General features: G+C 38.6%; 1 protein-coding gene across 2 annotated transcripts; it reads left to right on the plus strand.

Moving 5' to 3' along the window:
- The first annotated feature begins 361 nt into the window (after window positions 1-361).
- On the plus strand, window positions 362-14303 carry WEE1 (WEE1 G2 checkpoint kinase). 2 transcript variants are annotated; one of them, XM_059929544.1, is made up of 11 exons: window positions 362-1043; window positions 2517-2722; window positions 3178-3241; window positions 3592-3764; window positions 4252-4373; window positions 7825-7971; window positions 10429-10524; window positions 10620-10705; window positions 11827-11997; window positions 12090-12235; window positions 13010-14303. In XM_059929544.1, exons 1-11 carry the CDS (start codon window positions 468-470, stop codon window positions 13161-13163), a joined length of 1941 nt encoding a protein of 646 aa, XP_059785527.1. In that variant the 5' UTR covers window positions 362-467; the 3' UTR covers window positions 13164-14303. The 2 variants fall into 2 exon arrangements, with proteins under 2 accessions (XP_059785527.1, XP_059785528.1); XM_059929545.1 differs by lacking the exon at window positions 362-1043 and adding an exon at window positions 1647-1711.
- Window positions 14304-14595: the final 292 nt, after the last annotated feature.

Genomic DNA, 14595 nt, shown 5'->3' on the forward strand with positions numbered 1-14595 from the left:
GGTCCGCGGCACCGCGCCCGCCCAGGCCTGGATCCGCGCCGAGCGGGGGGCGGGGGATGGGGGGGCGGAGCCAGCGGGTTCGCGCCAAAATCGCGTAGTTGATCCCTCCCCCGCGGGCTACGTCGCGCCCTCCTTTTTTTTCAAACCCCGGGCTGGGCGGGGATTGGTGGACTGGGCACTCACGTGGTTAACGGTCGCGGGAAGCCGCGGAGCCCGAACTTGCTGCTGGACCTGCGGAGACCCCAGCCTCGGCGCCCGGGCCGCCCCGCCTCTGCAGAAGAGTCCGCGCCGCCGCCGCCGCCCCCGCCGGCCGCCGCCCCGAGCGTCCCGGAGGCGCCGCGCAGGCCCGCCGCCGCGGCCACCGGGCGCGCCCAGTCGCACGTGGCGGACCCGCCCCCTGGGCAGGCCGTGCCCTGGACTCCGCGGGCCCAGGTTCTCCGGTCCTCCGCCCCAGCCCCGTGGGCGCGATGAGCTTCCTGAGCCGGCAGCAGCCGCCGCCGCCCCTCCGCGCCGGGGCCTCCTGCACCTTGCGGCAGAAGCTGATCTTCTCGCCCAGCAGCGACTGTGAGGAGGAGGAGGAGGAAGAGGAGGAGGAAGGCAGCGGCCACAGCACCGGGGAGGACTCGGCCTTTCAGGAGCCTGACTCGCCGCTGCCGCCCGCGCGGAGCCCCACAGAGCCCGGGCCCGAGCGCCGCCGCTCGCCCGGCCCGGCCCCCGGCAGCCCCGGGGAGCTGGAGGAGGACATGCTGCTGCGGGGCGCCTGCCCGGGCGCGGACGCGGCGGGCGGCGGGGCCGAGGGCGACTCGTGGGAGGAGGAGGGCTTCGGCTCCTCGTCGCCGGTCAAGTCGCCTGCGGCCGCTTACTTTCTGGGCAGCTCGTTCTCGCCTGTGCGCTGCGGCGGCCCGGGGGATGCGTCCCCGCGGGGGTGCGGGGAGCGCGGGGCTGGCGAGGGCCCCTGCTCGCCGCTGCCGGACCACCCGGGCACCCCGCCCCACAAGACCTTCCGCAAGCTGCGGCTCTTCGACACGCCGCACACCCCCAAGGTGAGAGGACGCAGCTGCCGGGGCGCCCCGAGCCCGCGCCGGCCCAGCCTTTTAAAAAGGCAGTGGCGCCGGGAGCCGAGCGCGGCGCTGCCCGGGTTCGGTTACATAACCGCCGGGCCGCACCCGCGCTCGCTCTCCTGCGCCGCAACAAAAAAGTTGGCAGCCCCTCTTTTGGGCCCTGCCCAGAAGTTGTCCGTTAAGATTATGTAACTGAACAATGGGCCTCGTCTGGAACTTCTTCATCTTTCAAAGGGGCTGATCGGCGCCGTCCAGGTGGCTGACGATTTGACGCCCGCCCAGTCGGGGCCGCCCCGAGCGTGGCAGCCGGGAGTGTGGCACCGATAACGTGGTTTGGAATGATGCTCGAGTGGTCCTGGCCCGGCCACCTGACACTCCCGAGCGCCGCAGCCATCTGGTGCCTTTTAAACGCAGAGATCGGTCCTGTAATTTGGGCGGCGCACGCAGGAGTTCGGTTAAGAAAAAAAAAAAATTCATGCGCTTATCGTTTCGTATCAGGTGGCCTTATGGGGGAAAGTTTGAGATACGGAGGGAGACTGCGCTTCGACTTGGGAGAAAAGGCTGGCCTTCAAGCATTTACAGTCTTAAAAAGATTCGTAAATAACTCAGGGGTAGCGTTTAAGCCTCTTTCCGGACAGAATATTTATTGGGTAAGCGTTTGTTTACAGCATTGGGTTTGCAATTCCCAAGTTTGGTCAGCCTGAGTGTCAGGATTAGGAACGTCCAACTGTTAAAAACCAGCATTGGTGTTGTTGCCTGGATCCTCAGGCTTTCATATACCGTTGATAAGGTATCTTAAAGAAGTAGGTGTTCAGCACCTGTTTGCTGAATGGCTAGTGAGTAAGCCGATGACCACTTCTAGAACTTTAGAAGTAACAGAAGATTTTAAAACGGACAGTTCCCGAAATTAAGACAGGTGCCGCATTTATAAGATTAATGCAGGAAATGCACCTTTTTAAGTGAGTCAGTTTCAGTACCGTTACTAGTCATAAACCTCAGGAGGATGTGTGCTTTTGTGCTCTACTGTTTGCTAGCTGACTTGCCCACGGCAAGATCCCTCTGGAAGTGAGGGGAGGAGTCCTACGGAGGAGGCTTTCAAACCCTACTTGGATGGGGGAGGGGAGCTTTTATAGGGCTCCCTGACTGCTTTCCATTTTTAGATGGATTGAAAGGTTTTGTTAACTTTTATCCTCTAGAATGAACTTAATTTTAGTCTGCATTCATATTCTTTTTGGGGTTAGAGACCTTATTTTACTTGGCCTTTTCAGAAAAGGTGGTTAGTATCCAGCTTCAGGCTCCTAAGTTAACCACTGTTTATTTTGCTTGAAAGATAACAAAGGCTTGTGTGTTGCTTTGACCTACACATTCAGCCTCGTGAAAGCCTTGTTGAAAGTTAGGTTGAGAAGGCCGGCTATAGCACTTGGATCCTAAGCATTTGTTTTTTACCCCTCCTAGAGTTTGCTCTCCAAAGCTCGAGGAATCGATTCCAGTTCTGTTAAACTCCGAGGTGGTTCTCTATTCATGGATACAGAAAAGTCAGGAAAAAGGGAATTTGACATACGACGGACTCCTCAAGTGAATATTAATCCTTTTACTCCAGATTCTGTGTTACTTCATTCCTCAGGACAGTGTCGTAGAAGAAAGAGAACATACTGGAATGAGTAAGTTATTTATTATTCAACAGTTTGGTTCCTCAACCACCCAAGATTGGTTTGGTATACTTATTAAAATTTAGTTTCAACTGAATGACATGGAAGTTTATGCACTGAGAATTTTCTCCATTACTAGCAATTCTCAGTAATCACCTGTGGAAAAGAGTGGTGTGGGAAAGGAAGGAATAAAAAGCCTAGATAGTAGGAAATCTGCTGTCAAAATGAGACAGGCAGAGAAGGTTGATTTACAAAGGCTTTAATTTTGATATGTGTGGTGGTGGTGGTGTATTTAAGCAAGAACAATATTTCCATCAGTTGAGCTGTATCTTGTCATTACACAATTAAATGCTTTTCTGTTTTCATTCATTAAATTTTCATTTTGTTATATACCTGTTAGATAAAGTTTTGGATCTCTAGTTGATGTATCTGTCAGATATGTTGATGGAAAAAATAATATTTTTCAGTTCCTGTGGTGAAGACATGGAAGCCAGTGATTATGAGTTTGAAGATGAAACAAGACCTGCTAAAGTAAATAGCTTTTGATTTTCTTTTTATTGTTTTTGAAATTTGATTTTCTACATCTTAACAAGCTATCACATATACATGTTAAATAAGCCACATATGCAAGCTACCATATATGCATGTTAAAACATAAGATATAATTTTTAGGGAGGAGTCAAGATGGAGGATGCGGAATTTGTCACTCCTCACAAGTTCATCAAAAACACATCTACAAATGGAACAATTCCCACAGAGCACCTGCAAAACATAAGATATAATTTTTAAATTTCACACATAGTGCTATCACCATAGTGAAAAAATCATTTTCATACCTTTGTATTTTATATATATATATATGGATACACTTTTTATTACAGAGAATTACAATTACTGAAAGCAATATGAAGTCACGGTATACAACAGAATTTCATGAGCTAGAGAAGATTGGCTCTGGAGAATTCGGTTCTGTGTTTAAATGTGTGAAGAGGCTGGATGGATGCATTTATGCCATAAAGCGATCAAAAAAGCCATTGGCTGGCTCTGTTGATGAGTATGTATTAAAGATTTTGCCTTCTGCTCTTTTGTTCAGTATGATGTTACAAATGTTAAGGTTTTAGGTGGTCAATCATTGAATTTAATTAATTCTTTAACATTTGAGAAGTTGTAATGATTTAATCAGATCCATTTCATTTTTTGCCATTAGTTCTTACTGGACTTGGTAGAATAATATAAGGGGTCTGATCTTGGAGCCTAACTTAAATTTCTTATTTCTAGTAGCATCCATGAATTCATAGTAAAGTGGAGTTTCATCTTTTCTGAATCCTAGGGCCAGCAAGCTTCCTTCTTTCTAACATTCTTTAATGGAAGTCTTTGGAAAAATCTGGTACAGAGTTTTAACTCCCTCTCTTTCAAGCAAGTTGTCATTCAGCATAATGATAGATCCAGAAGTCAAGATTCTTTTATGAACTTTCAGATAAATTAACCAGTTCAGGCTTGAATAAAAATGATTTACCATTCTCTTAATCTCAAACTTCTAGGCAGAACGCTTTGAGAGAAGTATATGCTCATGCAGTGCTTGGACAACATTCTCATGTAGTTCGATATTTCTCTGCATGGGCAGAAGATGATCATATGCTTATACAGAATGAATATTGTAACGGTGAGTAATACAACGGTTCCCCTGTAAACTCGTAAGCTCAAGAAAATGAACACCAAGGAGATACTTCTTTTTATCTAAAGTCTTGCTCTAATTCTGTATATCTTTTATCTCTTGTAAATTCAAAGATCAGAAGCCTGATCTTTGAATTTCAACATGAATTTCAAGTGCAAGTAATTCTTACGTGGAAGTTAATATTGAAAACCTTGTTCTTGCTACCTGGATAGTAGAACCGTGCGTGTTATTTGTGTGCCTTTTACTAAAATTAAACTGATTTTCTTGAGAGGACAGCAGCCTTGCCATATATATTTTGGTATCCCTAGCACTTAGCATAGTGTGTGTGGGGGATATAGTAGTTAATAATCCAGGCTCCCTGCATCTAGCCTTCCCTTTCCATTTCATTTTATGTGCTGCTAAAACTGATATTGGTTACTCATAAAATGACAGTGACTCTCCATTGATAAAAATTTAGCCATTTGTTGAATCTTGCTCCCCCTTCCATCTATCCAACCTAGTTTACCACTAGAATCCACTGAGATGTTTCTGTAAAGTAAGAGTTATGCTCTTTTAGTTCCCTAGTTGTGCCTCCCTCCTTCCTTCCCCCCCTAAAACAAGCATTTATAGAGGTTTAACTTTGGACCTTTGTATAGCTTTGAATTTCAGCAGGTCCTTCAGCAATCAACGTGTGTCCTTCCTTTTTATTAAAGCTTTACCAGAGTCCCGGCCTCACTTCTGATTCTTACAGACAGCTGTTATTAAATACCTAAATCTTTATATATGATGGATTTTTATTTCTGTGTACCTTCGGTGAATATTAGAGAATTTAGAATTTAATGAACAGTCAAGTAGCAAAGATTATTTTTGTTGATTCTCATTTTTTCTTAAGACCAGCCATTTCATAGCTTGTGAATAAATAAGTGGTATAGGTAGTAGATTCAGGTTTTCTGTATTTGAAAACAATGAACAAACAGAAGTAAAAGACTCATTTTTCATACCTGACTTCTCATTGAGTTGTCATTTTAATCTCCACCCTTGAAAGAATAAGTGCTCAGTATACAGCATTGCTGCTGTTTCGTTTCACACATCTCTTGAAATGTTTCTCTTCATACCATCAAAACATTTATGAAGCTATCGCCCATGGCCTTGTGTTTCTTAACCTCCATTTTTTAGTAACTGCATTTAATAATAGTACAACTTTACCGTAATACCTTCTCCCCTCCATATTTGCTAGACGCCATCTCCTTTTAGTTTCTTTCTCCCTCTCACCTTGTTGGATGTGGCTGGCTGTCTCAAGTATTTCAGCCACAGTCCAGATGCATGGTTGTGTCATTCAGATGATTTTGAGAAAACTCTTGGGCCTGGGAGTTGGGAGGGAATGAGCCATCTTGCTAACCCTCTCAGATTACAGAGACCTTGTCCTGTAATAAAGTTAGATTATAAAATAATCTTTTGAAATAGCTTATTATTTTGGAGCATTGTAAAACACTTAAGGAATATGGATCTTTAAAAAACAAATAGACCTCTGTAAAGTAGGACTGCCTCTTTGTATGGTTGTTTATTTTGCTTAGATGAAAGACAGTGAGGCTATCTAGATACATTTGTGAGCTCTTCTTTTGTTTCCCTTTTCCACCATTATCTCCACATAAACCCTTGAATGTCCTAATAAGCCTGGTCTTTAGATCCTTTCCTACAGTTTCACAGGGAAGGATTCTGTTATCATTCATTTGTTGTGTTGATTAACTGATATCCTTTATCTTAACTGAATTTCCTTGTTGTCTCAAAAGTAGTTTGCATTTTGAGCCTTTTTTCTTGGTTTGGTGATAGACTGAATTTCTACTCTTGATAAACAGGTGTAGAAAAATGTTGATCGATAGGGGAAGAGAACCTGAAATATCAGATCAGTGGTTTGCTTTTCTTACCTCTTGCCCTTTCAGCAACAAGATAGAAGGAACTGGCCTAGCTATAGTTGCTAGACCTACTAAAAAGCAGCCATGTTATTTCTTGGTAAACTTGATCTAGGACTCCAAGCTCACCTGTCTGACAGGCTTCTTGACCTGCTCCCTCCTGGAGCCCTCTTCCTGCAGTTCAAGATTTGTTCAAGTTAAGTTCAGAAAACATACTTAATCCTAAGCTCTCCAGGTGTGTGATTTATTTACTTTTTTTAAACACATTTGACGTTTTGTTATTCAGTCTTGTTCAAATTATAGGACCTCCTTTTCTGAGTAGTATATCATTGACCTAGATTTTATTACCTTGGTTCTGATTTTATTATTCCCAACTAAGCTTTAAACAGAAGTGGTTTATTTATTTATTACAATAACTCCTCGTTTCCTCTGAGACAGAGTATAAACAAAGTTTTTAAGTATAAACTTAAAGTTTTTTAAAGTATAAACAAATTAGCTAATTGGTTTGACTGATTCTATAAAAGCAGGCTATGTTCTTATTCATAGTAAGGGTAGTATAAATTAAAACGATACTAAGATACTGTTTTTTACTTACAAAATTTTTAGACTCTGTTGTTAAATGTGTGGGAAAACAGGTATTCTCACACATTAAACATGGTAGTATGAATTGGCACAGCCTTCTCTAAGGGGTACTCTGTGTGTGTGTGTTTTTGCCCCAGATTTATCTTCCAAATCCCCAGATTTACATAAGCTTATGCTAGCAGAAGTTAAGTATTAGCCATTTTGAAATTAGAAACTGAGTGTACTGTTATTTTATGTGAGCTTTCAGAGGCAATCAGATCTTGGCACTGATGGTGTGAATACCAACCCTAAGCTCTTTTGCAGGATAAACAGAAATGGCCCTCTCAGCTACAGAAATTTATTGTATATGTAATAAAACACTGTCTCCCACATACACTATGCATGTGTATATTACATTGTACATACCCTTTGACCCAGCAGTTTGTTTGTAGGAGATATACTAAATATGTGTGAAATGACCAATGTACGAAGTTATTCCTGAGACCACAGTATGTAGTATTAAAGGCTTGGAAATTATTTCTAAATGTCCATCAATTAGGGGATTGGTTAGTGCATTACCATTCAATTATACAGTGGAATTCTGTAGACACAAGAAAGAAAGGGGTAGTTTTGTATATTGGTAGAGAATGATCTTCAAGATAATGAAAATATGTTATCGCTTGTGTAAAAAGGAGTTGAAAAGAATACATAAGAAACTGATAACATTGATTTACTCTGGGAAAGAGAACCAGGTGCATTGCTGAAGTATGTATTCATAAGACAGAGGAGACTTTACATTGTACTTTGTACCCATGTGAGTGTATTACCTACTGAAAGAATAAATAAAATTTTGATTTCACAAACAGGTTGAAGAGAATAGGTCCTATATAAAATGTCACTTTCTTGGTTGCGTGTGGTCATACAGTAAAGGTGGAAGAAAAATAATAGTTCAGGAAGAAGAAAATTCTAATTTTTCTTGTGTTTGTTAGGTGGAAGTTTAGCTGATGCCATAAGTGAAAACTACAGAAGCATGAGTTACTTTACAGAAGCAGAGTTGAAGGATCTCCTTTTGCAAGTTGGCCGGGGCTTGAGGTATATTCATTCAATGTCTTTGGTTCACATGGATATAAAGCCTAGTAAGTATTATAGATCCTCTGACTTGTGTTCTTTAGGGTTATAGAGAATAAATGACTTCATTAAAATAATATGGGAACATAAACATCTTACTATGTTTTTTCATTGTTAGTTTTAAAAGATTTTTGACCCACGTATTAGTATTGTTTTATTTCCCATCACCTCTTCCCTTGTTATCCCAAATTTGAAATAACAAACTCATTTTTACTAAAAGCTGAAAAAAAATGTGCTGCATCTTATGGGAACCACATAGTCTCGGAGTGGGACTCTGGGGAGACTAAAAGAACCTGTGTTTAAAGCCCGTCTCTTGTACTAGGCTATAGATCCATAATTTTAAATTAATGCTGGTGCCACTAACATGGTTATTAGAATAAAATGAGAAATGTGAAAACGTTTTGAAAACATAGGTACTACAAACCTGGAGGTATTTCTAGTCTGTAAAAGAAATAATAAAATTGTCACTGTATGACCCAGAAAACAAAATGACAGATGTATTGTGATTATAAATGTATTTAAAATGTTGTAGATAAATAAGCACTGGAGAGTTTAGGAACATAGTGGTTTTATTTTTTTTCTCTTTACCGTTAGATCATTTTCAGCTAAAAAAATTGATTTTTATATATAACTGGCTCTAGTAGATCGACCATACTATGGCTCAGAACAACCTCATAGTATTCTTTGAAAGGCTTATGAGGTTTCAAACTAAAGGAGCAGTGGTACGAATCAAGGTGTAGGCCTACATAATTTTAGGTTAAACTGAAACAAAATTGTATTTTACAGAAGTAGTAATTAGTACATTGTAGAATATTTTAAAATATAGACAAGCTGGACTAAAAAAAAAAAATTAAATCCCCATTCTTCTATTAATCTTTGGAACTACAATTATAATGTCAGTGCTGCTAACAGGGTTATTAGAATAAACTGAGCTGTGAAGATGCTTTGAAAACTTAAGTTCTGTACAAACATGGTGGTATTTCTAGCCTGTAAAATGCCATCAAAATGTTACTGTTTTATTCAGAAAACAAAATGGTACATGCGTTTAGATTATCTTGCATTAAAAAATGTATGCAAATGAATCCTACACTAACATTTTAGTGCAAATCCCTCTCATTTTATCAAAAATAACATCATAATGTACATACTGTTTTATAACTTTTTTTTAAAGACAATTGTCTCTGTCTCTACCTTTCCATTTCAGTAAATTTTTATCTCATCTAGTAGCCAGATCATATTAAAATTTTTCCTAGTTGACCAAAGTCCTTAACAGTTGATTCGTCCAAACTAGTATCCATTTCAGGACCATGCAATACACCAGGTTAAATCCATTTTTCTTTTTTGGGTTTTACCCTTCCCCTACTTAAATAATAATAATAATACAGACCTTGTCTTGCAAGATATCCTTTCTTCTGGGTTTGACTGGTTGCTTCCTAGCTTATTCCTTTCTCTATCCTATAAATTAGAAGTTATAACTAAAAGGTTGATGGATTTAAGTTAAACATTGTAGGCTAGGTGTTTTTAAGTTGAATTTAATGAGATGGTTTTCTTTTTTCTTTTTTAATCTATGGAAATATGTGTGATTCATGGGAATTTAAATCATTTTGCACAACTTAATTATATGAAGTATGTGAAGAATTTTTGTACATTAACTTACTAAAATGTTTATTTTCAAAAAGGAAAAACTATATTTGAACTGATGGCAGTTAATGTGGATCAGTAAGGTTTGCCCATACTCACTCATAGCTTGTATTAAATGTCAGACAAACATAGTGGATGCTTATATTACAAGTACAAAAGTTGAAAATATTAAGGTGTGTGAAGTTTTAAATTTACAAATACCACCATAAAATAAGTTGTCCTGTAAATAAAGCAAAATTGGAAAGATGACTCTAGTGAATGTAACATTTATAAATTCTATACTATATTGATAAAACTACTAAAATAAAATCTGCCACTAAAACTTATGTTAATCATGAGCTTACCTGAATTAGAAAAAAAAAAAATGTGTACAGCAGAAATAGTGAACCACAGAACCTCATTGGGATGTAGATGCTGTATGGTCAGCCAAACTCAATAGCTACATGACTTATTCTTTTCACACCAGCCTTGTAGCATTAGATTAAAATTTGTTCTTTGGCAGCATCACAAATTAGTATGTTAATTGCCTTTTGTATTATTTCTGAATAATTAAAACTGCTGAAGACCAGTGTGTAGGTGACAAGGGTCTAATGCAGTGGTTTCCAAGTGTTCAAGGACCAGTGCTAGGCCAGAAAATATATTCCTAGAAAATATAGTCCCAGTTCTTGTCCCCTGAGATTTTCATTCTCACTGGGTTTGGGGTAGAACACATAAGAATCTATATATTTAAAAGCTTTCTGGTTGATTCTGTTATATGACTTGTTTGTGAACTTTGGTTTAACTGTTAACTGTTAGTATGGCTTACCTAAATAACTGTTTGACAGGTAATATTTTCATATCTCGAACTTCAATCCCAAATGCTGCCTCTGAAGAAGGAGATGAAGACGACTGGGTGTCCAACAAAGTTATGTTTAAAATAGGTAAGAAAGAAAAATAACCAGATTATTTCCTCAAAATAAAGAGGGAGAGGCTGGTTTGTTTTAATTCTTGACTGTATTTTTTTCAATACTTCTAGGTGACCTTGGGCATGTAACAAGGATCTCTAGTCCACAAGTTGAAGAGGGTGATAGCCGTTTTCTTGCAAATGAAGTTTTGCAGGAGGTAGTTTTTCTCCTTTAAGCCATTTGCCTTGTAACACTTACCAGTTGCTAGAAAACTATAAATGCAGATGTATTGAAATTTTAAGTTAATAACTGGTAGAAAGGTAATACAAAATAGAAAGTGTAAACTGTTAGCTGTGGATGTATTTAATCTAGCGAAAGTCAGTAAAGGCAAATATTCAACAGTGGTGGAGTTGCAGTAAAAGAGAAATTTCCATACACTACTGGTGGAACTTTAAAATGGCATTGCCTTTTTGGGGATCAGAGTGTTAGTATTGGGACTTCCCTGGCAGTCCAGTGGTTAAGACTTTGCCTTCCAATGCAGGGGGTGCGGGTTCAATCCCTTGTTGAGGAGCTAAGATCCCACATGCCTCGCGGCAAAACGTAAAACAGGAGCAATATTGTAACAAATTCAGTAAAGACTTTAAAAATTGTCCACATCAAAAAAATCTTTAAAAAAAAAATGTTAGTATCTTTCAACATTTTAAAATCACAAACTCTGACCCAGAATTTCCATTTCTAGGAGTCTCTCCTTCAGAGACAGTCATATACAAGTAAATTGAGAACGATGTAAATATGTATTTAGCAATAAGGGAATGATTAAGTAAATTATGGCACATAGTTAATAGTGCTATTTCAAAAAGAGTGTTGCAAAATATTTCTTGATAAGAGTTTTGAATGAAAATAGAACAAGTAGAACAAATGAAGTGTATGATTCCATTGTTCTTTTTATATGTATATTTGTGTTTTATATGTATATGCATATTTCTGACTTGTTGATGTATGTATGTTTTGTATTTTCATATGAATGCCCCTAGGGGGATAGGAGTTTCTTCTGAGAGTTGAGTTGGGCTAGTGATAAAGAAGAGGCCTTTTAGAAATGCCTAAATACTTTTAGAAATGTATTTACTTTCCCACCCCAGAGTGTATATTATTTTATCATTAAAAAAAATAATAATCTCCCCAAATTTAGCTTGTTCTCTGAATAGTTCCTAAACTTAAGTGTGGCATTGGACATTTTAATTTCGTTTATTTCGCACCCAAATCATCATTGAGGTGTAATCTTACTTTATTTTGGCCATTTTTATATTCCCTTAAGTTTTTTTTTTTTTAATTTTACAGAACTATACTCATCTACCAAAAGCGGATATTTTTGCCCTTGCCCTCACAGTGGTATGTGCTGCTGGTGCTGAGCCTCTTCCCAGAAATGGAGACCAATGGCATGAAATCAGACAGGGTAGATTACCTCGGATTCCACAAGTGCTTTCCCAAGAATTTACAGAGTTGCTAAAAGTGAGCATTTTATATATGAGGCACTTTATTGACATGATTCAATATTTTATTAAATTGCATGTCTTTACATTAATTTTACTTCTCTTTTTAAGGTTATGATTCATCCAGATCCAGAGAGAAGACCTTCAGCAATGGCACTGGTAAAGCATTCAGTATTGCTGTCTGCTTCTAGGAAGAGTGCAGAACAATTACGAATAGAACTGAATGCTGAAAAGTTCAAAAATTCACTTTTGCAGAAGTAAGTGATGGGGTTTTTGTTTGTTTTGTTTTTACTTTCTCATTTTTATTCTCAAATTTTAATGAGAGATGATTTAGGCTTTCCATCAGTGAAGAATATAGTGGCTTGGCATGTTATATGGTTAAAGTTTGGGGATTTCTGCTTTACATTGGTATTTGACCTATAAATTTGTGTTGTTTCTAAACTTTGAAATTATGGACTTAAAAATTTTTTAAACTTGCATATATTTGCAGTGGTGATAATCCCCAAGCCCCAAACTATCACAAAAACTAAAATAAGCAGGTATCAGTTTTTTCCCTCCAAACTCTCAACCATAAACTAACATTTTCCTTGAAACGTTCTATTCTACTTATTTTTATGAAAGAATGAAATAAATGTCGATTAGGTTAGTAGATGATTCTCATATTTGCTCTGAATGACCTTTGACATTTTTGAAAACTGGTTGGAATGATCATTCTAATTCATTTGCTGTATTGCTGCCGTTTTGATTCTAACCTAATAAAACTGACTTGAAATATTTAAAGGTTCCTTTGCCATTAGTTTGATAGCCATCATAGTTCATATAAAGAGGAAGTAGAATTTTCCTTTTGTCTGTGTTATGTAAAGAGATTTTCACAATATTGTATTTTTTCTTTCCTCAATTGCATCTTAGAGTAATGATGTCATGCAAAGATCTCCCAACTGATAATGTAGTTTGTATTTGGCCTCTTAGGATCCCTTCCTAGGATTAATACAGTAGGTGAAAAGTCTTGTTTCCTGTTTTTACGTTCTTAGAGAACTCAAGAAAGCCCAGATGGCAAAAGCTGCGGCTGAGGAAAGAGCACTCTTCACTGACCGGATGGCCACCAGGTCCACCACCCAGAGTAATAGAACATCTCGACTTATTGGAAAGAAAATGAACCGCTCTGTCAGCCTTACCATATACTGAACTACTCATTTCCCACCCCCCAAAAAAAACTGTGACAAGAGGAAGCTAGGTTGAAATCACTGCTAGGATTCAGTTTGCAATTACTTTCTCAGTCGGTGTCAGTAGTTTTACTGAAATATCTTTTAGGACTTTTATTTGTGAATTACAGTTAAAAGCTGTATTTTGACCAGTGCTATATCAGGCTTTTGTCTAGTTTTACCAGTCTGTCTTCTGTAGGATGTCAGTCACTGTTGGATGTTACACCAGCCTTTCCAGGGTTAACCACTGTGGTGGTGTGCTGCTTATAGTTAGCTGTTGCATTGTAATAAAAGGTATCTGTCCCTGTAGTGACTTGTAAAAAAGGACTCAAGGGCTTTATTACATACCTATTCTCCCTTTGAAAAGGGAAATGCTAAGAGACTCAGTACTCCTCAGCCTTCAATGTACCTGTGTGTCAATCTTATATTTCTTTTTTAAAATTGTGAATTATACTTGTATATCCAACTGGGAGCACTTTGTAGGCATTGCATGAACCATGGAATGATAATTCTGTGGAAGTATTGCCTTGTGAATTTGCTGCTATTTTAGTTTTGTCTTTGCTGTAAAATTGTAGCATTAAACAATCATCGTTGTTAATAGGCTTTCTTTTTAAAACAATTATGTGAAATATATAGCTGCTCTTGATGAAAAGCAGCTATTTGCCTTTTTTTTTCTTTGAACTTTGAAGCTAGTGCATTGGAGAAATGCACCTTTCCCCCCCCCCTTTGGAATGCTGTATTAATGTAGTATAATTATTACTGGTTTTGTACTTTTTCCTGATAATGCCCTTCCCTGACTCTTTTTAAAAAATGTTTCCTCCCTCCACCCACATTTTGTACTTGATTATATTGTTAGTCTGTTTTTTAAATGTTTTGCCTGGTTTCTCCAATATTTGTGTATATAAACTAATCTTGGTGATACTGTACATAGCTATTTGAAATGCCAGAATGACTTCTGACTGTCCCAAGCTGATCACAAAATATGTTTTATGTGTGATTAGCCATTTGACTAATAATACTGGCTAACAGTTGTTGCAAAAAAATAGAATTTGTCTGTTGTTTGTTTTCCTATTTTGGTTTAAAACATGTTTGCACTAGTCTGTTTGACTTGTGTTTTATTAACATTGATTGGCATATTAAAAGTCACTCTGAGCTTACCTTAATTGTCTAAATCTTTATGATGCCTATTTTCTACTATTTTATCTCCATTATCACTACATTTTAAAATGTAGAGTATAATGTATATGAAATACTAAAAGCAGAGGGCACATTTTTGACAGAATATGAAACACTGATTATTTAATGATGAGCTTTAGTCTACATTAGTTACATTTTGAGATTTAACAAAAATTTACCCATCAACCCTCAATGTTTTTTGTCATAAATAATATCTTTACGTCACATTGCATATTATG

This window comes from Balaenoptera ricei, chromosome 8 (assembly GCF_028023285.1).
Source record: "Balaenoptera ricei isolate mBalRic1 chromosome 8, mBalRic1.hap2, whole genome shotgun sequence".
NCBI lineage: Eukaryota > Metazoa > Chordata > Mammalia > Artiodactyla > Balaenopteridae > Balaenoptera > Balaenoptera ricei.